The sequence below is a fragment of the Condylura cristata genome, unplaced genomic scaffold, assembly GCF_000260355.1.
Source record: "Condylura cristata isolate star-nosed mole 26May11 unplaced genomic scaffold, ConCri1.0 scaffold00008, whole genome shotgun sequence".
Taxonomy (NCBI): Eukaryota; Metazoa; Chordata; class Mammalia; order Eulipotyphla; family Talpidae; genus Condylura; species Condylura cristata.
The window spans coordinates 38,238,219-38,259,134 of record NW_004567109.1 but is presented as its reverse complement, the minus strand read 5'-3'; the positions used below and the strand labels follow the sequence as shown (position 1 = coordinate 38,259,134).

At 39.3% G+C, this 20,916-nt stretch overlaps 2 protein-coding genes across 2 annotated transcripts in view; both read right to left on the bottom strand.

The window, feature by feature from the left end:
* LEPR (leptin receptor) overlaps positions 1-9,109 on the bottom strand; it is a 118,534-nt gene extending 109,425 nt beyond the window's left edge. The window contains exon 1 of the mRNA XM_012722383.1: positions 9,042-9,109. The gene's annotated coding sequence lies outside the window, so the exon portion shown is untranslated. The remainder of the gene's footprint in view (positions 1-9,041) is intronic.
* On the bottom strand, positions 5,546-18,174 carry LEPROT. Its single transcript, XM_004679081.2, has 4 exons — positions 18,092-18,174; positions 13,109-13,184; positions 9,042-9,228; positions 5,546-7,292 (listed from the first exon to the last, which is right to left on the bottom strand). Exons 1-4 carry the CDS (start codon positions 18,105-18,107, stop codon positions 7,176-7,178), a joined length of 396 nt encoding a protein of 131 aa, XP_004679138.1. The 5' UTR covers positions 18,108-18,174; the 3' UTR covers positions 5,546-7,175.
* Between the last annotated feature and the right edge of the window lie 2,742 nt (positions 18,175-20,916).

The window sequence follows — 20,916 nt, the reverse complement described above, 5'->3', positions numbered from 1 at the left end:
CCGCATGAGTTCGATTCCCGCCTGCCCCGGAGGCGACCACATGGCGAGGCAGAACTCTCCTGACCCGCCCGCTGCTCCCCTCAGCAGTGTACTTCGTCGATCTGCCTGTTCCGCTCCCCACTGTCTCTGGTGAAGCCTCTCACTGCCCCTGAGCCTCTGGCTTGTACCCCAGTTCTGTATGCACAAATAAATAAATTTAAAAAAAAAATGAGTACTTTCTCATTATTCACATCTTTACTCAACAAGAATTTCTAAATTTCTAGCTGTTATCCACATTGACAATGCAAGCAAAGTAAAACTCATAATTTGAATTATTTTGGTGTTGGCTACATTCTACAGATAATGTCTTATAAAGTCAGTGAATAACTGATATTGTTTTGGGCTTTTTCATAGTTCAAGAGCGTTCATTCATTTTATTTTGTAGACTTATTGAGATATAATTCACATGCCATAAAATGCAGCAAATTCAGGTAAAGTACAGTTGAATGACGTAGTATGTCAGTTGTATAATACCATGACAATCAACTGAGAACATTTTCATTACCTGTAATTTTGGTACATGCTTAATAGTCGATGGACTTGTGGATTGTTACTTTTTGACTATTTGACTTTTTGGTTTCTATTAAGATGAAATTCATATGCTACATAATTTATCCTCTTAAAGTTAAGTCCAATGGCTTTCAGTACATTCACTATGCTGTGCACCATCACCTCTAGTTTGAGGACAATTTCATTACTCCAAAAACAAACTCTACCTACTAGCAGCCATTCCTCATTTCCCCTTCCCTCAGCTACCGGCAACCATGTACCCACACTCTATTCCTCCAGATTCCTTTACTCTGAATATAGTGGATTCATACAATGAGCAGGCCTTTGTGACATTTTCCCCCCTTACCCTGTTTTTTTTTTTTTTTTTTTACATATAAAAACTATAGCATAGACCAGAGGTGTGAAGAGTGACAGGACTCACCAGAGACAGAGTGGGAAGCAGAACAGGCAGATTGAAATACATTGCTGAGGGGCGCAACAGGTGAGACAGGAGACATCTATGTGTTATATGGGTTATCTCCCTGGCCAGGGATCTAGCTCAGACAAAGTGGCTGGCGATAGCTTGATAGCACTGTGTCTTTAACCCCTATGGCACCAGGGAGGCCCCCCTCCTGTTTTCAGGTTAATCTATGCTGTAGGCTCTACCAGTACTTCACTTTCAATGGCTATAAATATTTCATTGTACAAAAAGACTATAATACCCATGCATCATCTGAGAGACTTTTGGATTATTTCCTCTTTGGCTACTGTGGATAATGCTGTGAATATTTGCATACAATTTTTTATATGATGTTTCATCTCTTTTGTTTATAGCTCTACGAATGGAATTGCTGGGTGATATGGCAACTCAATGTCCAGCATTTGCCTAGAAATCTGACTGCAGAACTAATGCTACCTGTAGGGAGTGTAAAGCAAGAGATAGAAGGTTCTATGGACTATGGTGGAAGATTATTGGTGATTCGGTGGTGGGTCTGCTGGGGTAACATATTTCTGAAGAATTGTGAACTTACACCCCTATATTTGCTGTAAACAAATATGCCCCAATAAAAAATAATTTCTTTTTTAAAGAAGAAATATTTATGCATAGTGAAATGCTGTTCAGCCATTAAAAAATAAGATGGGCCCTCCCTGGTGGCGCAGCGGGTTAAAGCACTGCACTAAGAAGCTAAAGCCACTTCCGCATGAGTTCGATTCCCGCCTGCCCCGGAGGCGACCACATGGCGAGGCAGAACTCTCCTGACCCGCCCGCTGCTCCCCTCAGCAGTGTAATTCGTTGATCTCTCTGTTCTGCTTCCCACTCTGTCTCTGGTGAATCCTCTCACCCTCCACATCTCTGGCCTGTACCCCAGTTCTGTACGAATAAATAAATAAATCTTTAAAAAAAAAAAAAAAAAAATAAGATGAACTCCTACCAGTTGCAAGAGCAAGGATGGGCCTAAAAGGTATTATGCTTAGTGAAATAAGTTGTATGACATATTACAAATATGTTACACTCATATGTTGTCTACAAAGATAAACTAAACAAGTGAAAGAGCAAAACAAAGGAAAAACAAACTTTTGGATAATACAAACCAGTGGTTCCAGGAGGTAAGAGGAAAATGGGTGGGTAAATTGGATAATAGGGATCAAGGGCATGGTAAATGGTAGAATTGGACATTTAGTGTGAATTTAATATATATATTTTAAATATACACATGCTGAGTTTTAATGATGCACACCAGAAACATTATCATGTAATGAAATTCAATAAGAGAACTATTCAGAAGAGCAAAATCGGATGGGACTTGATTGGTAAGTGAAAAAAATTTCAGAGCTGCTACAGGAGTCACAAAGAATAAAATAATTTCCCCATTAAAATGACATCACAAAACCTTTTAACTCAGTGTTAAGTGACCAAAAAATAAAAGTATTTCTTCAAAAAAATCTCAAGACATTAGTTATAAGTATTAGGTGTTTATTTCTCCAGATACATTCATCCCAAGTCCCAAATAAGAAGGTATCTCAACCCATTTTGCAAGCCTTTTAAATGAAAAAGCATGTGTGTAAATCCTTGTTCCAAGTAAGTTTCCTTAGGAACTTTTTTTACTTATGGGCATTTGAGTTATGCTAGTATTAACAAATTTTTATTTAAAATGACTTTTAGTTGTGAAATAGCTAGGTCAGTCTAAATCTGTCTAAATCTACCTATGTGGGAATGTAAACTGGAATAGCCACTATGGAACGCTATGTGGAGGCTCATGAGAACACTAAATAGATCTACCATTTGATTCAACAATTCTACACTTAGGAATCTACCCAAAGGACACAAAAATATTAACTCAAAAGGAAATCTGCACTCTTATGTTTATTGCACCACTGTTTACAGTAGCCAAGATATGAACCTAAATGCCCCAAAATAGATGACTGGATCAAGGAGTGGTACTTTATGCAACAAAATAATACTCAATGATCAAAAGAACAAACTCATGCCACTTGCCGCAACATGGATGAAGCTGGAAGGGATTATGTTCAGTGAAATAAATGAGAAGGAAAAGATGGCTTCACTTATATGCAGAATATAGAGAAACCAAATAAAAGGTGAAAAAAAGTCAAAACTAGCAAGCTGACCATAGATCTGAGTCATACAGCAAGGCAGGGGGTAGAGAAGGGGGCCAAACAGGAGGGAAAAACACAAGGGAATTGGTGATGGTTCACAGATGATATGGCGGCAGGAAAACTATGGGGATTACAACAATGTAAGAAAAAATTCATTAATTTAAATCAAGTAAACCCACCTGTAAATCATTTGATCTTCCTCAAATGTTTTGTGCATAAGGACAAATTATTCCTTAAGTAGTAGTGTACATTAATGCCTCCTTTTGTATGGTGCATTAAAAAAAAAAAAGACTTCACTACATACAAAGCACTTTTTTAAAGTGTTGCATTCTCCTCCCATTCCCAACAGCCTATTTTGATCAGCCATGCCCTGCACCCCCTTCCTCCACCTCCACAGCAAAGCTGCAATCAGGAACTGGATTTCTTCCAGGGAGCATACATTTCTGGACTGTTTCTCTTTAACTACAAGTACAGGCTCAAAACTAGCCAAATACACAGGAAGATTATCCAAGTAAAGACACTAGGGAGATAAATCTGCTGGTCGCCTTCCCAAACATAATGCATCCCAAAGCAAAATACAAATGTTTGGGCTTAATAATGTACATAAGAGTCCTTGTTTAAGCATACATGACAAGTTTTATTTTAAAAAAAAGTTATTCTCATCATACACATCTAAAGCAGTCTTGGGGGATCTGTGACACCACGTTTGAGGTTACAAGTATTGCTCTCCTACTCTAGTAGCATAGGCATTGGATGCCAGGATTTTTGTAAATAAGATACTTCATGAGGCAGAATGGCAAAAAGAAAAATTTAAATGTATAACTTAAATTCCTCGACAAAAATATTATTTCACAGTTAGAAACTGGGAATTATTATTGTTTGGAAAATGCTAGCATCCTCAAAAATATTTTTTTAATTGTAGTGCAAAATCTGAACCTTGCAACTTTGAAAAGACACATTTTGGTGACATTTCCTAAGCATCTTCCTGAGGGCACGGGAATGTTATTAATCTAATAGACCATCAGCAGCATCTTCATCAAGAAGATACCTCAGATGTAAAGGTTCCACACAGACTGTAAAAAAAACCCTGGAGGTCCAAGGTGGAGGAAAAGATATATCTATGAAATAAGATGAGCTGAGCAGTCAGTCTGAGGATGGAATGAAAGATGGCAGGACTCTCCTGACCCAAAATATCACCCTTCTATAAACAGTTGGAATATTTTTTCACTTCCCTGTGAAACATTGCCATCTTCTGTGAATGACTCACTGGGTTTCACTGTCCTTGGAAAATGCAGTTGCCACAGGTTTGGTAACTGCTTGACACAGGGACTAATATGTTTCAGATTCTTTCTGTGAAAGAATTTGGTCTCAGTGTTCTCTTCCTAAACCACATGATTCATCTATAACTAAGAAAACTGGTGGGAGTGTAGAGGTGGGTGATTTGGGAGTCTTGAGAACTTCAAGAGTTGCGTAGGCTGGAAGGCAAGTCATGAATCCAGAAAGCAGATAAGCAAGGCTAGACCCCAAGCACGTCAGGAGATAGAAGAGACTGCAAAATGAGAAGACCTTGCTCTTGGGGAAAGATGTAGAAATTTGCACTTTCCTTCTTCCAAAATGTTCACACAACCCTAGTGTAGGGCCTGAAACTTGGGTCAGAACCTTAGGTGTTACTGATCAGTTACATTAGGGTTTAGCTCACTTGGAAAGCAGAGCCTGGGATCTCAATCACCAATGCCTAACATCAACTTTGTGGGAAGGTGTTTTAAAGTCTGCCTGTTGTTTGTCATGTAATAAGCAAATATTAAGTGGAGTCTTGGTTTTAAAATATAATCAATGCATTCTGAATCTTCAAAGTATATTTTATAGTAGAGAGAAAAAAGTGACCCTTTCCTAAGGAAAAAAATAATGTTTGAATTTGTGTCACTAAGATTGAAACTTCTATATTGTATATTCATCTAAAGTGATACTTCCTCTAGTATGTGTTACTTAAATGTCATGTAGGCATTACAGAGAAATCACTCCTGTATTGATGAACAACAAACAATATTCTATAAATACGTATTCTATATCATTCTGGGAATGCTACCAAGAGGTATGCTTTAAGGCTACATTTAAGATTACCATGTTATCTGAAATGAGTGTAAACAACAGAGGTACTGTTACAAAAGGTAGTATAAATATTATTGCCATCTCGGGGAAAGAAAAGCTAGTACAAATCAACTAAATACTCAAAGTGGTATAGTAAAACTTACTGCTATTATTCTATTGCAGAACAGATTAACACTCAAAAGTGCCCACTGCAGAACACCAAGAAATTCTCACTTAACTATTTTGTTATCTTTTAAGCAAGGGTAGATCAGGGGGAAAAAAAGACTTTTAAAATTAAACTTCTCTTTTGTGTTAAAAGTGAAATTTATTACAACATTGTAAGTGCAAGTGCTATTAAAAATGCTGGTTAAAACTATAAAGTGTCCATATAATACTTCTAGTATAAATATTGGCAATAACAACTTTAACAATTACACATGTACCTAGAATGTTGAAAACATAATCACTCACAAGACCAAAATATAACTTTGTACATTATCCTTTTGGGTATCACTTTTATCTTCTGGTCACAGTATCATTCTAGGATATGATGAGGGGGTGCTAATTATTCAGATTACAAATTTCAAAAGTTTGGTGTTTTGAACAGGTCAGTTACCATACATTGATAATGCTTCAAAAATCATTTATATTCTAATCTACTCCCCATATTTCCTTTCTCTATAAGTCTTGGGCAAAACAATTATGCTAGAAAAACTGTGGTTACAGGAGTCCACATGATATATATTCCCACTGATTCATTTAAAGATGTAAAATATATGTGTGTGTCCTACTGGATATGAAAGACAGATAACTCCATCAACATGTAAATAAAATGGAGCGGTTCACCACCCTCTGCTTGCTTACTTGGCTCTGTGTCTCTACAGAAAGGAGAGACCAGCTCCATGAAGAAGTAAAGGAACATCAGAACTGCTGGATTGGGGGGGGTAGTTACGAAAGGGGGGCACTTGGGCACAGCACAGGGGAGGAGCTGGGGAGTGTCAGATAATAAAGGGACAGTTAACACCTATCTATGTTTCCCCATTCTGCATAAGTAGGAAGTGGCTCCAGCCTAGCTTTCCTCCCTGCAACCAGTGGGGCTCATTATTCTGTACCCCAGCACTATGAAAACAGTCCCTGCCTTTCATACAGTGTAAAGGCATAGCTGTTCCTTCCTGACAACACTTCACAAACTTGAGGATCTAAACCTATATATTATACAAGTGGACATTTTACAAATATCACAGAGTCTGGATTCAGGCACAACATGAGGGCAGATGACACAATTTTCACAAATGAACAGCTAATTCCCAAAGATGTAAATGATTAAGTCAAGGAGATGACAAAGAAGCTAAGAAAGAAGCTTATTCCGCTAGGACTATGCTTCTCAAATCTCAATGTGCCCATAATTCACCTGGCATTTCGTCAAAATGCTCTGGGACCAAGTTGGGGCCTTGGATTCTGCATTCCTAATAAGCTCCTAGAGATGTGGATGATGCTCTTGGCCTATGGACCACATGGTGAGAACCAAGGGTCTATAGAACACAAAGTGACACCTGTCTCCGTCTGGGCCACTGTGTATCTTGGAAATCCTAAGCAGAACGAGACCGACTCCAGTGGTATCTACTGATACAAGTTCATGACAGGACAGGCATGGAAGCATGTGAAAGCGAACAAGCCTGTAAGACTGAACAGATGTTCTGAGAGCACCATGACTATATGAACTGCCAAACAAGTAAGATAGCTTCAACCTGAAAAAAAAAGGAGAGATCTATTTGCTCTTAGTAAAAATGATCTTTTTTCCATGTAGTCCTCCTTAAAGTGAACATGATATAAAGGTATTAAAAAAATCCAGCAAATTAAATTTTGTAGTAAAATGCCATTTGTGCACATATACATATAGTATGAATTCTGAGAAATTAAATGCATTTTGTCAGAATACACTGCTACCACTGCTCCCAGCTAAAATCATCTCCTCTTCCAAATATAAGGAAAAACCCTTGAATTGTAAGGAAAATGACTGCATTGCCGGCCAGCACAAGGCCACAGGCTCCCCATTTGATCTGAAACATAAGAAAAAAAAATTAAATCTTTACCTTCTTCATCTTTTACTCTATGAAATTCTCTATTATTTTCTGCTAGAAACATCCAATGAAATGTCACATATAACTGCTAAAAGATTAAATAATGTAATGGGCAGAGAGAGTAAACTATTCAGTAATTAGTCTAATTACTTCATGATGCTTGCTAATTAAGTCTAGTATCATCCTTAGCATTCTTCCCCCACTAGACATATTTCTCTACTTATTTTCAATAGACAATGATTGCCTGAAGTAAAATCATGTAGCAAGATTACAAATGGTTCAATTACAATATTGGGTATCTTCATATATTGCCTTTTTTTTTTTTTTTCATGAAAATAGGAACTGGAGAGTTATGGATTGGTTCGATATTTTTTCTTTCCATGCAAGAAAAGACTTCAAATAATAATCTACATAAACACAAAACAGCACTCCATAGTGGCAGATGGTTTTACAATGCACAGTTAGGGATGAGAGTACCCTCTAGTGGTCATTTTTTGTTGTATTTTAACCAAGAGAAAGTATCAGTTTCTTCACAAAGTATGATGCGATATAAAAAGGTAAAAATAGAAGTTTTTACAGCAAAACTTATGTATGAATCTAAAGCACAAGAAGAGTAAGATCATGACAACTTCACATTCACAAGCCTTCAATGCTTCTCTGTTACCACCCTGACATGGCATTCAAGACCCTTCCCAATCAGGCTTTACCAACATTTCTAGTCTTCATCTCATTTTCTTCCTTTTTGTTCTAACATACTGAGCTGCCCTTTATTCCATATAGCTAACACATTTTCATACTTGGCTGCCATTCCAATGAATAGCCTTCCCTACTTTAATCAAAACCCTATTTGTCCTAAAGGTCCAAATCAAATGCCAGCTGGAATTCTCTCTCCTTGGTGCTCCTATGGCATTCTGATCTTGTTTCAATTACTGCAATAGTGCATTTATAGTATACTTACCCATAAGGCCAGTTTCTCTGCTCTTTGAGAACAGAGACATTATTTGGCTCTTATTCTGGATATCTTACAAGGAACACATGTTCCAAGGGTATTTACTGAATGATTAAATAAGACTTGTGCTTATCTGATCATCATTGCCCCTAATGAAGAGTTCCATGAAATTTAAACCATTTGTAGTTGGAATAAGGGGGCAGGGTGTGTTTGGCCAGTAGTATGAAAGACAGTGAACATCAAAGAATTGAATAAATTATATACCACAATGCTTGTTTTAGAGACAAAAAGGAAATGTTTACACTGCATATGAAGATGTCATATTTATGCTGTCTTCTAGCAATTACATAGATGTTCCTTTTTGACATATTTTTTTCAACATCATATTTAGTCAACAATTGTGTCCCTGATCCTATTTGCTGAAGAATTTGTTATGATGCTCATTTTTGTACTAGAAAAGCACTGTTATGATAGTCTTTGTGGACTGCCTTTAGATAATAGGCAAAGATTTTTTTTAATTCCAGAAAAAAAGCTTAAAAAAATAAAAAAAATAAGAAATCATATGGTATCACTAAAGCTGTAAGAGAAGCAAAGAAGCCATCCTGAAAACACAGCCAAGATCCTGACAGACAGATCTAAAATGGGAAACTAGAGAAACTTTTAAAAAGTCTGGCTTGAGCATGAAATCTAAGCAACACAAAATGAACTGAGGTTCTAGACACAATCTTCTAAAGTAAATTCAGCGACAACTGGGAAAAACAATAGAAATTAAAACTTACCACAGCTACACGAGCAAGAATAACAGGAAATCCAAAGGCAGAAACAACAATCCCAGTAGTGAAAAAATATGCCAGTTCCCGACAGGCACTGCTTGTTGCATCAGAGTCATAGGTAGCTCTTTTGGCGATGAAGTGGGGGATGGGAGAGATGGCATGGAATATGAGCACAAACAAGGGCCAGTAAACGCTGTCAGTTGGAGGCAGAAGAAACCCAAAATGAGACGTTAGAGCCACAGCTTAAATTAGATACATTTATTGTTTCAAGTTGTTATTTTAAAAGGTAGGTGGAAAAAATATTCAATGATTTTTACCAGAAATAGATAAGTGCTAATTGAAAACTGCTAGCTTGTTAATATATAAGTAGCTTATACTGTGTTGAGAAACAACTGTCACAATGCATAATCTAGAATTCTGATTGTTTTCTGTATTACTGAGCAGTAATTTCTTTCAGAAGAGAATCTTAATTTAGTCTTCTTTATTTTCCCTATAGAACATGCTATACAGTGCTTTGCACAGGCTAAGTCAGTAAAAGCCCTTTCTAACAATATTACTTGGTGATTTTTGAAACACTATCATCCCTCTGGTCTAAAATTAGGAATCAAGCTCAGGTTTTTAATGACTTTGAATAAAAGCTGGATTTCCTTATCCTGACCTGCCAAAGTCTGACATGATCTGGTATTCTCTACTTCTTCCACTTCTTTTGTGCCATCTTCCCTTCATCCCTTTCATCTATAGTCAGGCTGGATTCTTTCCCTTCTTTAAATACTCCTAAGCTCATACCTGCAACAAGGCCTTTTGCACTAACAAAATGTATTGCTCAAAATGGCCCTCCCCCTGATTTTCTCTTTGGCTGGCTCCTTCTAATATCCAATCTACACTGAGATGTCTCCTCCTAAAAATAGCATTCCCTGGGCAGTCACTATAAATACCCTAAGTTTCCAACATATCATCTTCTTTTAACTTTCTAGCTTTCTTTTCACATCATCTTTTAACTTTCTAGCTTTTTTTGATGTGTTTTCTTGTTTATGAGACATAAATCTCATTTGTATTATCAATCACCACTTATTTCCAGGCCTAGAATGATATGCTCTATTAATATTTCTTGAATAAACAAAACAAATGGATTTTAACTATGGAAGGCATGAAAGTATGTATAAAACTTTGAAACACCCTCATTTTTCATTACAAGAGATCACAATATGTAATGCAAAAATGCAATCTCTTTTCTTCCTAAATGTCAATGTTTTACATAAATTAAAAATTGCCATCTGCTTTCCAAGTAAATGTGCTCTATAAATACTTCAGAAATACTTCTCTCCATCAACTAGACATTATGTGTCATTTTCTGAGAATAAAAAGCATAGCCTCCACTCATTTTATATATACACATCAATAGTATGTATCACCACAATACCACAAGCTAGAACACAAGCACTTCTGAGCAGAAGTGGGGGCAGAGCTAATTCAGACACAGATCTAGCAAGGCAGGATGGGGATCAAAAAGCAAGAAGGAAAGTGCCCTTTATCAAGAGGACACAAGATGGAAACCCTGAGCTTGATTCCTAATTTTAGACCAGAGGGATGATAGTGTTTCAAAAATCACCAAGTAATATTGTTAGAAAGGGCTTTTAGAGACTCTCTAGTTCAAAATTCTTATTTTGCCAGTGGTAAAATAGATACAGAGAGGAGAGGTGGTTTGGAATAAGACTCAGCTATCATCTGATATGACCACAGCTAAGAGTTCTCAAATCTTCCTAGAATATAATGACAGTTTTTTTAAAAAAACAACTCTGTTCCCTTTTAGTTATCCAATTAAAAACACTTTTAGTGTAAAAGCAACCTTACCTCTATATAAAATTAAAACATTAAATATGTACTATTCTCTAAGTATACTATTATAATCTGTAAATATATCATAAATGCCTATTTTTAACAATATAGTTATAATATTTAACTGTAAATATCACTACACTAATCAGTAAAGTTGATTTTTCTATAAAAGGTGAAAATAAAATTTTAGGCTGTGCAAATCGTAAGGTATCTGACTCAACTACTTTACTCTTCCACCATACGGGTTTGCCCCTAACACCCCAAAGTACCACCTTTCTATTTGATATGAGTTGGTAAATAGGGAATGCTCAAAAATATTTCCAGATAAATTAATGGCAAAGCATTCTCAGACCCCAAAATAATCTACATAATCATAGAAAACAAAAATGTTCTACTCTCAGATGCAAAGTAACTCAACATAACATATAAAAAAAATTTAACTGTAATATTTAACTGTAAGCAAAATATTAATATATTGGGTTGTCGGAAAAGTCATGATGTATTTTTTTCTGTTTTTCAAGCAGAAATGCATCATGACTTTTCCAGATCCAATATTATGATAATAGTTCCTTGCTGCTCTCTATCTGGCTGTGTTCCAATAATACAAAAAAAAGGCCACAGACCACATTTGGCCTGTAATCCTGGGTCACCACCACTAAAATATAAAACTAACTTTTTTGTAGTTGCAGTATTGGGGTCAGTTTCTTACTTTGTAAAGACAAAGTGCACCAAGGATAATTAAAACATAGATTTAGAATTAGTTGTGGAATAATGGAAACACGACAAAGTTCGAAACAGAACATGACTTCCATTTCCGGCTATACCAATTATTGGTATGTAACATGGGTTAAATCTTTAATCACTCTGGGCTTGGTTTCCCAGCTATTCAATAGAAATGAGGATAACCGCTACGTCCCTAATAGCTGTGAAAGTAATAGCTGTGAAAACTAAGTTACTGAACAACAGAAGTTGATGCTTTATAACTGATCCCTCTTATGTTGAAATACTTTCTCAGAATGTGGGTCAGACAGAGGTAAGAGACTGGACCTCATGTGTGTTGTTACACCAGATCCAACTGCCTGTTAGTCGCATCATGGTCCATCTAGTTACTCACTCCAGCCACCTGGGAGAAATCCAAGAACTCTCTCCCCTGTTGAACCCTGACACCAAGGAAAACCTGGTGATTCTGCTGTCTAGATCTCTCTCCTTCCTTTCTTTCCATCCTTACTGGCATAGCACTGTTGTAATAGTCCATTGCTGCTCTCCCTGACTACAGTCTCAGTTCTTCCTATCTAGTCTCATATTCTGGCCAGAATGATCTTTAACATACCCCATACTCCACCCTCAAATCAATTCACAGCCCCTATTGCCTAAAGGGTAAAATCTAACCTCCTTTCCATAGCATACTCTGAAGGACTGATCTCCATCTTCAGTCAGCTGTTCTTTTGCCACTCCCAATTATAATTTCTGTTCTACCCTGTGAACAGTGACCCTAGGCCTTGGCATATGGCTTTCCTGCTGCCTAAAAGCCTCTTTCCCCAGATATCCTATTTTCTTTGTTTCTGCTCACAGATCATTTCCCTGAGGCATCTACATTCTTTAGTCTTCTTACTACTTTTACCTTGAGAGAATGTGTATTATTATGTTTGTTGTCTGTCAATCCCACAGAAATATAGACCTTTGTTTTCTTATTTCTTAATCCCTGCTTTTTGTAACAGTGGCTGACATGTAGGAAGAACTCAATCAACAGTTATTGTACAGTAAAGAATTCGCTAAATGTTCCTTCTGCCTTGGAATGCCCTTCCCAATCATCTACCTAATAAACTTATTTGTCCACCAAGTCTCAGTTTAAAGACAACTTTTTCTAGGCAGCCTTTCCCATCTCTCCCAGGGAAATTCAGCTGTACTGTCTTAAGAGTTCTCACTGTACCTGTACTCATCTTCACAGGCTGACTGGACTATCTGCTTGCCTATCTCTCAAACATAACTAGACCCTAAGTTCCTTGAGGACATCTCTGCATCCTTGTATCCCAACTGGTCCAGAGCAGGTGTTCAATCAATGTTTATTAAATGAATATATCCATTTTAAGAATCTTTTATGTATACAAATACAAAGGACCCAGGAAGGGACTGTTTTTAATTTGGGCTTCCCTAATTCAGTATTTACAGCTGAGTGTTCACACCTATGCTAACAGGGATAAAGACACAAGAAAACAATTCTTTTTGAAATAACTTACCCATAATCCTCTAAGGCACATCCCAACATGAGGAAAGTCAGTCCAATAGCTCCACTAAAGGATAATGCCACAAGAGCTGTGAAATAAAGTCAAGACTACAGGTCACAAATTAGTGATTGACCAGGAAGTAGGAGAAGAAAAGGAGTTCCCACTAAGGGAGAATGACTATTAGTGGGTAGAGAAGGTGATGAAATGTTCTGTAGTTAGTAGTGACGGTTACACAATTTTGTGAATATACTAAAAACTGACAGTTTTATTCTTGAAAAAGAATAATTTTATAGCATATGAAATATATCTCAAAAATTTTTAGTAAAAATTATGAATATAAAAATTTATTAGCTAATATTACATTTGATTAGCAAATCACAACCTATGCCCACCCTTTTAAATGAGAGGGTGGAGAAAGGTCTCCAACTTCTTTACTACCCAACCTCTAATATCTGAATTCCCTCTATACTTGTCACAGAGCCAGCCAGCCAGCCAGCCCACCAGTGAAGGGAAAGTCACCACTGCCTGAGGCAGTCATTTCATTCTGACAGCTTCTAAATGCTGAAAACATTCTTTCCTTAAATTGTGTCCCAAACTGCCTCCCTGTGATACACACCCTTTGATCATTTTGCTTCCTCAAATTGCAGTACTTTAAGTATTTGAAAACTGTTTTTATGTCTTCTTAGGAAATAATTCCCAACTAGTATCCACTGAATAAAATATTCATTCTCTACATCTGATGGACACTTATCTCTGAGGGGGTAGGAACATATCTGCCCTTGTCATGCTCTAGAAAGCCTATCAGGGTTGTTCCAAAATCAGGAGCTCTGAGTCACCACAGTACAGGGCACTGACAAGTGACCCGGGGTTGAAACTGCATCTCTTTAAATGCAGCCTTTCATCTGTAAAGGGGAGGGACAGTGCCACTTTAATGGGGAACTCCTAGGAAGTAATGAAACAATCTATGTATAGTTTTGGCAAAAGGATGTGCTTGGTATGAAAACGCTGATCAATTTAGCAATGTTCTTTGATAAAGCTATAAATCAAAAGCATAGAATATGATGTATCCAAATTTTCTTTTGAAAAAAATACTCAAAATTAGTCATTGACAAAACTAACATTTTGATGTCCCTGTTTTAATTTAAGAGACTTAGGGAAACCTTTATAGGAAGGTGCCAAGATGCGTATAAAAACAGCGGAAAAATTGGGGCCCTCCCTGATGGCGCAGCGGGTTAAAGCACAGCACTGAGAATCTAAAGCCGCTTCCGCATGAGTTCGATTCCCGCCTGCCCCAGAGGTGACCACATGGCGTGGCAGACCTCTCCTGACCCGCCCGCTGCTCCCCTCAGCAGTGTACTTCGTCGATCTGCCTGTTCTGCTCCCCACTCTGTCTCTGGTGAATCCTCTCACCCTCCGCATCTCTGGCCTGTACCCCAGTTCTGTATGAATAAATAAATAAATCTTTAAAAAAAAAACAGCTGAAATATATAGACAGGGTGTGACAAGGAAGGATTGTCTAGTTTTTTTTAAAGATTTATTTATTCATGCACAAAAGAACTGGGGTACAGGCTAGAGGTGTGGGGGTGAGAGGATTCACCAGAGACAGAGAGGGGAGCTAAACAGGTGGATTGACTGAAATACACTGCTGAGGGGAACACAGGAGAGACAGGAAGGGTCTATTGTGCCATGTGGTTGCTCCCTGGGCTGCCACAGCTGTGGATAGTTTCACAGTGCTGAGATTGAACACCTTGTTCCACCAGGGAGGTCAGAATTGTCAGTTTTAATTTATGTATTTTCCTATTTTAAAGGAAAAATGTGCAGAACTAACTGTACACATATTGTTCCAACTGAGATATTCTTTTCCTAGTTGACTTTTTCTCCCTGGGTCTGACCATCTTCACTGTTGGGACCTTTCAAAGCTAGGAAAGGCAACCTTCTTTCTTTCTGAGACACCACTCTCTCAAGGTTAACAACTTACTCTCCAGTTGATTCTTTTAGTCCCTTTTTCTTTCTTCAGGAATCACATCTTCTGCCATTTCTTAAAATTGGAGATGACCAGGAATTCAATTTATCTCTTTTGTTACTCTACACTCTTGCTGAGAAAGCTCCCCTATGCCAGAAGGGTCTGGCTACCTCTGATGCTGCAACCCAGAAAAGGTCCTACCAACAAGACCTGCAACTCCAACTTTGACCTGGAATTTTCTGCCTGGTAGCAACAAGGACCTCATATTCAACACATGTCATAATGAAACATTCCCACCCTTATCTCCCAAACACAAAGTTCTTCCTTTTGAAGGATCTATGTTGAAAGGCAAACACCATCAATGTAGTCTGCCTACTAGAAAAAAAGCAAGTCAAAGTGTTCCAATCTCCCAGGCCTCCTCAACTACCTGTGTCATGTCCACACTTTAGACTAAGATTCTCTCTATTCAATCCCCAATTCAATGTCAATTTCTAACACCCAGTGCATTGGTATAAGATGTCTCTAGGAGGTGATTAAGTCATGAAATTGGATGAATGACCCCATGAATGGGATCAGTGCCCTTAATAAACAGATCCTAGAGAGGACTCCTACCCGTCCCACCATGTTAATAGGAAGAAGACAGTAGAAAGCAGGTCCTTGCCAGACAGGGAATCTGCTGGCACTTATATCTTAGATTCTCAGGCTCCAGACCTGAGAAATAAATTGTCTTTTATATCAGCCCTAAAAGGCTAAAAAGCCCACCCTCTTCTCTAAAACCCTCTGCTACTGCCCTAGTGCAGCCTTTATTATCTTGTACCTACCTCAAACTGTGACCCTTCTTTCTCATCTTCCACACCAGTGATCTCAGATATACCAAGGCAATCACCTCTTTGCAGCTGCTTTCACAGCCTCCAAGTTGTTCCTCTAGAGGCATCACTGCCAGAAGCCTGACCGCCTTTCCAGTTTCAACCCCACCACTCTCCCACCAAGCTGACATTCTAACACAGCAGCTGCTGCTGGAGAAACCTACTCTCTCATGCTCGCTGTCCATTTCCCACAATGTTCCCACCACTTGGAATACAGTCCACCCTCACCCCTTTGCCAAGGGAAGCCTCAGTGATCCTTTCAGAGTCCATTCAAGGCTTGCCTCTTCTATGCACACATCTTCATCCTCCCTGGGGCATGGCAAGTAATTCCATCTGTTGTAGTTTCCTAGGGGTGCTATGAACAGGGTACTACAAATTAGGTGGGTCAGAACAACAGAAATTTACTTTTTAACAATTCTGGGGCTTGTGTCTTAAATCAAGGTATTGGAAGGGTCACGCTCCTTTGGAAGAACCCAAGGGGAGAATCCTTCCTTGCCTCTTCCTAGCTCCTTGTGGTTACTGGCAATCTCTGGTGCTCCTTGGCTTGCAGTTGGCTTCCAACTTCTGCCTCCATCATCATAGGGTGTTCCCTTTGTCTCCATGCCCAACTTCCCCTTTCTTTTATAGATATTTGTCACTGGGTTAGGGCCCAAAATATTTTAACTTCAGTACATCTACATCTCCCAAGACCTTATTTCCAAATAAGGTCACAGTCACAGGTACTGGGGAATGGGAACTTGAACATACTGATTTAGAGGACGCAATTCACTCCACAACACTAACTTTGTGCTCCCAAATGTATCTGCACACACCTTACACACTTAAGTGGTAACATTATTTCCAGTTCTCACCCAATTATAACGTTTCATTTATCTTTTACCTAACTCTCAGGAATACAGCGATTACTCAATAAAAACTGAATGGATTATCTGCAAATGTTCCCTCTTCCATTTCATAGCCCATTTTCCTTTTTACCACATCACAATTCCTAGCACATTCACATATAAACATTGCCTTTATTATCTGATAGTTTCTGGGGCGCAACTAAACACAGTATAATACTAAGATACAACTTGTTATCTGTATTGGCTTCAAGTGGATATATTACAACACTGAGCACTCTCCTAGCAGGACAATGTTCTAGTAAATCATGTTTATAATGTTGATTAGTCAGCCAGAAAGAGTGGTAAAATGTGTCCACCACTAACAACTCATGCACTGAGATCGATTTCATAGTGAGCACACCCTCGTGCAAATATACTGTATACCTGTATGTAGCACATCTTGATAAGCTGAACAGGGAAGATCTTTGAGTACAAATTTCAAAGAGAACTCCAAGATAGAAAAAAAAAGTGATGATACTTTGTTCAAAAGATTGCAAATCTAGTGATTTCCTAACAAAACAACAGGAATCCTTCTGATCACCTCGCCCACCTCTACCATACCCCCATTCTGGAGAAAGTACACGAAAAGTGAATCCCTACCCTTTTTATCAACAACCCTGCACAAACACGACTTTGTGCACAGATGAAAATGAAGAAAGAGGTAAGATTCCACCTAAACGTCCACCCTCCCCAATTAAGAGAAACACTGCATTTCTGGGCGCTTTCTGTTGACACCCGCCTGCAAGCAATTCTGCCCAAATGGAAAAATCATCAGGAATGAGGGATTAAGTTCCCTCATGCCGAGAACGCTGGAGACAATGGCTCCTCTGTAAGCCATGGGAATCTGTGGAGCGGTAGGAAAAGAAAGGGAAGCGTTGGATAGACATGTCAGGAAGTGGAAAATATAGTTTAAAACTCGTAGAGTATTGAGAAACGGTCAGAGGACTAGAGGAGGAGCAGCGAGAAGATGCTACCCGGGCAAGCCAGGGTCTACTGCTCCCCACAAGGCCTCTCCTGGAGGGTCCCGGGTACTCCAGGTGAGAGCGTGAAGGGCAATGGCCATGAAAAAGGATTGAGGTTCCCCGAAACGACCCCCACCCCGTCCCGCACTCCAAGGGGCAAAGAAAGCGGGAAACTGCCTTCCCACCCAGAAAGGTGGGAAGCGTGGCGGGACTAGAGAAGGTTGTTCCCCACCCACGCGCTGAAGGCGCAACTCCAGCCTTAGCCCGAAACTGGGGCGACGGCCCCATCGCTGGACGAGCGGGTCTGTGCCAAGATGTACCTTTAACGCCTGCCATGTCTCCCGAGCTGGGGCCGCGGCTGCTTCCGGCTTCCTGCCACAGCCCAGGCCCCAGCCCAGGCCCGCCCCGGGCGGCACGGCCGGTACCGAGCCCGCCCACGCCACTCTAAACCCCGCCCCGCCCGTCCCAGCTCCACCCCGCCACTCGAAGCCCCACCCCCAAAGGTCAATAACTCCGCCCCTCGCTCCCGCAGTGTGAGCGTCCCGTTCCCGCCCATCTCCTCCGCCCATCTCCAAACCCAGATTTACCCGGATCTTTCGCCCTTCTCTAATTCCCGAACCTGCTGTGTGCTCTGTCCTAGACACGCCCCTGAGCCCTCAGAGCAACACCCTGCACCGCGGTTGCGGGCTACGTGAAAACTGCCTGACGGTAGAGACCGAGAAAGATGGGTGTGGGATACCCGCTAGTAACCAGCATTACATTCTCTGGAGCGCCTGTAGGCGTTTCCCTGGCTGTGGCAGGTGGGGTTGGGGGCTCCGGAGAACTGGACTTGAGGACACATCCTTGCTAAAGATCCTGCGTTTTGCAGGGCCCTGCTTGCCCTTGATTAATATTAGCTCTGATATTTTTCAAAAACTAGCGCTTCTCCTTTACATCTTGGTAATTTATACAAAGACCAATAAGCTGTTTTGTGTCTGAGACGTTCGTGGTCATATAAATAAATACTGTTATTATAATCTGGGACTTCAAATTCAACTGGTAACCAAGGCGAGTTGAGACCTGGGAGGCCATTCAGTATTTACTTTAGAAGAGTTCTGTGTAGAGGGGAAACAACCTGGAAGATACTCTTAAACCCATCCAGGTAAATGATTCCTTTCACATTTAATGGGGAGAGCCTCAGAAGGAAAAACAGGTTAACCTGAGTCAGGTGCCCACGAGTTGAAAGCAGTGGATGATGGGAAGTTTACCACTCATTCTATCAAAGAACCAGTCCGCGCTTGAATGATGCCTCTCTTCTATTGCTTTTCATTTTCAACTCGATGAAGGATAAAGGGGTTCTTGGGAACTCAGGTTCCCCTGTCTACCTTAGCAACATTAATTCTTACCATCACTACCTTTCAGGATCTCCACTCAATTCACTTTTTCAAAATATACACTAAGCATATTGTTATCTCAAGTGTTCACCTTTGCAATTATTTTTCTAGCTCTCCCCATTTCTCCTCATAGATTCAGTACAATTATTAAAAGCATTGTGTTGCCAGTACCTTATATATGCAGAAATACACTGCATTCTTTGTTAGCCTGTAATTTAATCAAGGTTTTTGAGAAGTTTCCTCTTTAGAATAGCATGTTCTTTTTAAAATATGTGCCAAAGCCCTTGGGGGAAACAAAACCCTGGAAGCCTGTTCTTTTTTGTTTCCTTATTGTAGTGCCAGACTGGTTTCATGAGGAAGTTAAAGACATTTCTCCTTGCTTGATGAGGATTTTCCAAAATTAATGGGGATTTCACTTCTTCCATTCTCAACCATCCATATGCTTTTGGAAAGCCATATATAAGGGTTTGCTGAAGGCTTCCAGACAATCTGAGGCCAGCCCCATAGCAGATTTGAAGAAATAGATTTGAAGAAAATTGACACTACTTCACAGGCATAGCTTGGTTTCAGTGCCTTAGGCTCAGCAGTAAGATGCTGGAAGATGGTGAGAAACCAATAAAATGAGGTCTTTGCCCAAAGGTAATGTCTGGAATCAGAAAAATACAATTTTCTGTCTGCACCATCTGTCCTCTCCAGTTCACTAAACTCCGTAAAGAGAAAGTCAGCCAGAGGCTTCAACCATCTCCTGAGAAAATTCACTTCCAGCGGAAAGATGCTCACTAAAAAAAAAATAATGAAATGAAATAAAATAAAAAATGCTCTTCTCCTTAGCCATTCCACATTTCCTTAAGAATAAAAACAAAGTAAAACCTTAGTAGTGAAGCTGACCTGCATCAGTATGCTTTGGGATGGATTAGATCTGAGGTCTCCCACACTGCCCTGGACTACCAGTGACCCATCGTCAAATGAATTTTAGATTCACTCCTTGCATTAAATTCCTTCACACTATGAACTAGATTTTACAACCTCCCTTTTTAGGTGGGTAACTAGTGGGGATGCTGAGATCAAGTACTAACATCAGAAAGTCCGGCAGCACTTACACTATTCCTCACATATCTTATGCCCTGCAAAAGACAGGAACTGCCATATAATTAGAAATAATAGCAACACCTATGTTTAACTGGCCAATGAAATCCATTTGTTCATTTGATTTTCCCTTACATTTCAATTAGTATCTTACATGTACTATACACAAACATTGTTTGAATTAGCAAACTTTAATGTTACCTAGAAGATTAGGATAGGGTATTTCCCTATTTTATATATTAAAAAGTTCTAGCCTCAGTTCTGAGTAAAGCCCACCAGACTGTCTTTTAAGGCAGGATTAACAAAAACCTGCCTCTGGGAAGTTTTTGAAATGTAAATGAGGTATATGTGTGTGTATATATATATAAACATAGGTCAGTGAATGCAAAATAGATTCAGTGGCAATATTCACAGTGGGGCACTCTCAACTGACTGCATAAACTAAATGCAAGTATGATGCAACACTACTGACATCAGCTAGTGTTAGTTTTCTTTCCTCTCAGCTACCCCATCTCTTCACATAGTCATTTCCTTAATAAAAACTACAGTGCAAGTTTCTTTGTTATTCTATGAAGACAAATCGGTCAGCCCAAGGAAACAGTAAAAAGGGATAGGACAGAAGTTACTTTTGGCTGTTCTTTGCTAGTAACTTATCCACTCTGCATAACCTGAAGTTACAATGTAAT

Excerpts from the sequence above, each read along its gene's own strand:
- LEPROT (XM_004679081.2), bottom strand. Across the intron at positions 9,229-13,108 it reads TGTGCCTTAGAGGATTATGG|CGTTTACTGGCCCTTGTTTG; the intron begins GTAAGTTATTTC and ends TCCAACTGACAG. Across the intron at positions 7,293-9,041 it reads TTCTTGCTCGTGTAGCTGTG|ATCAAATGGGGAGCCTGTGG; the intron begins GTAAGTTTTAAT and ends CTTATGTTTCAG.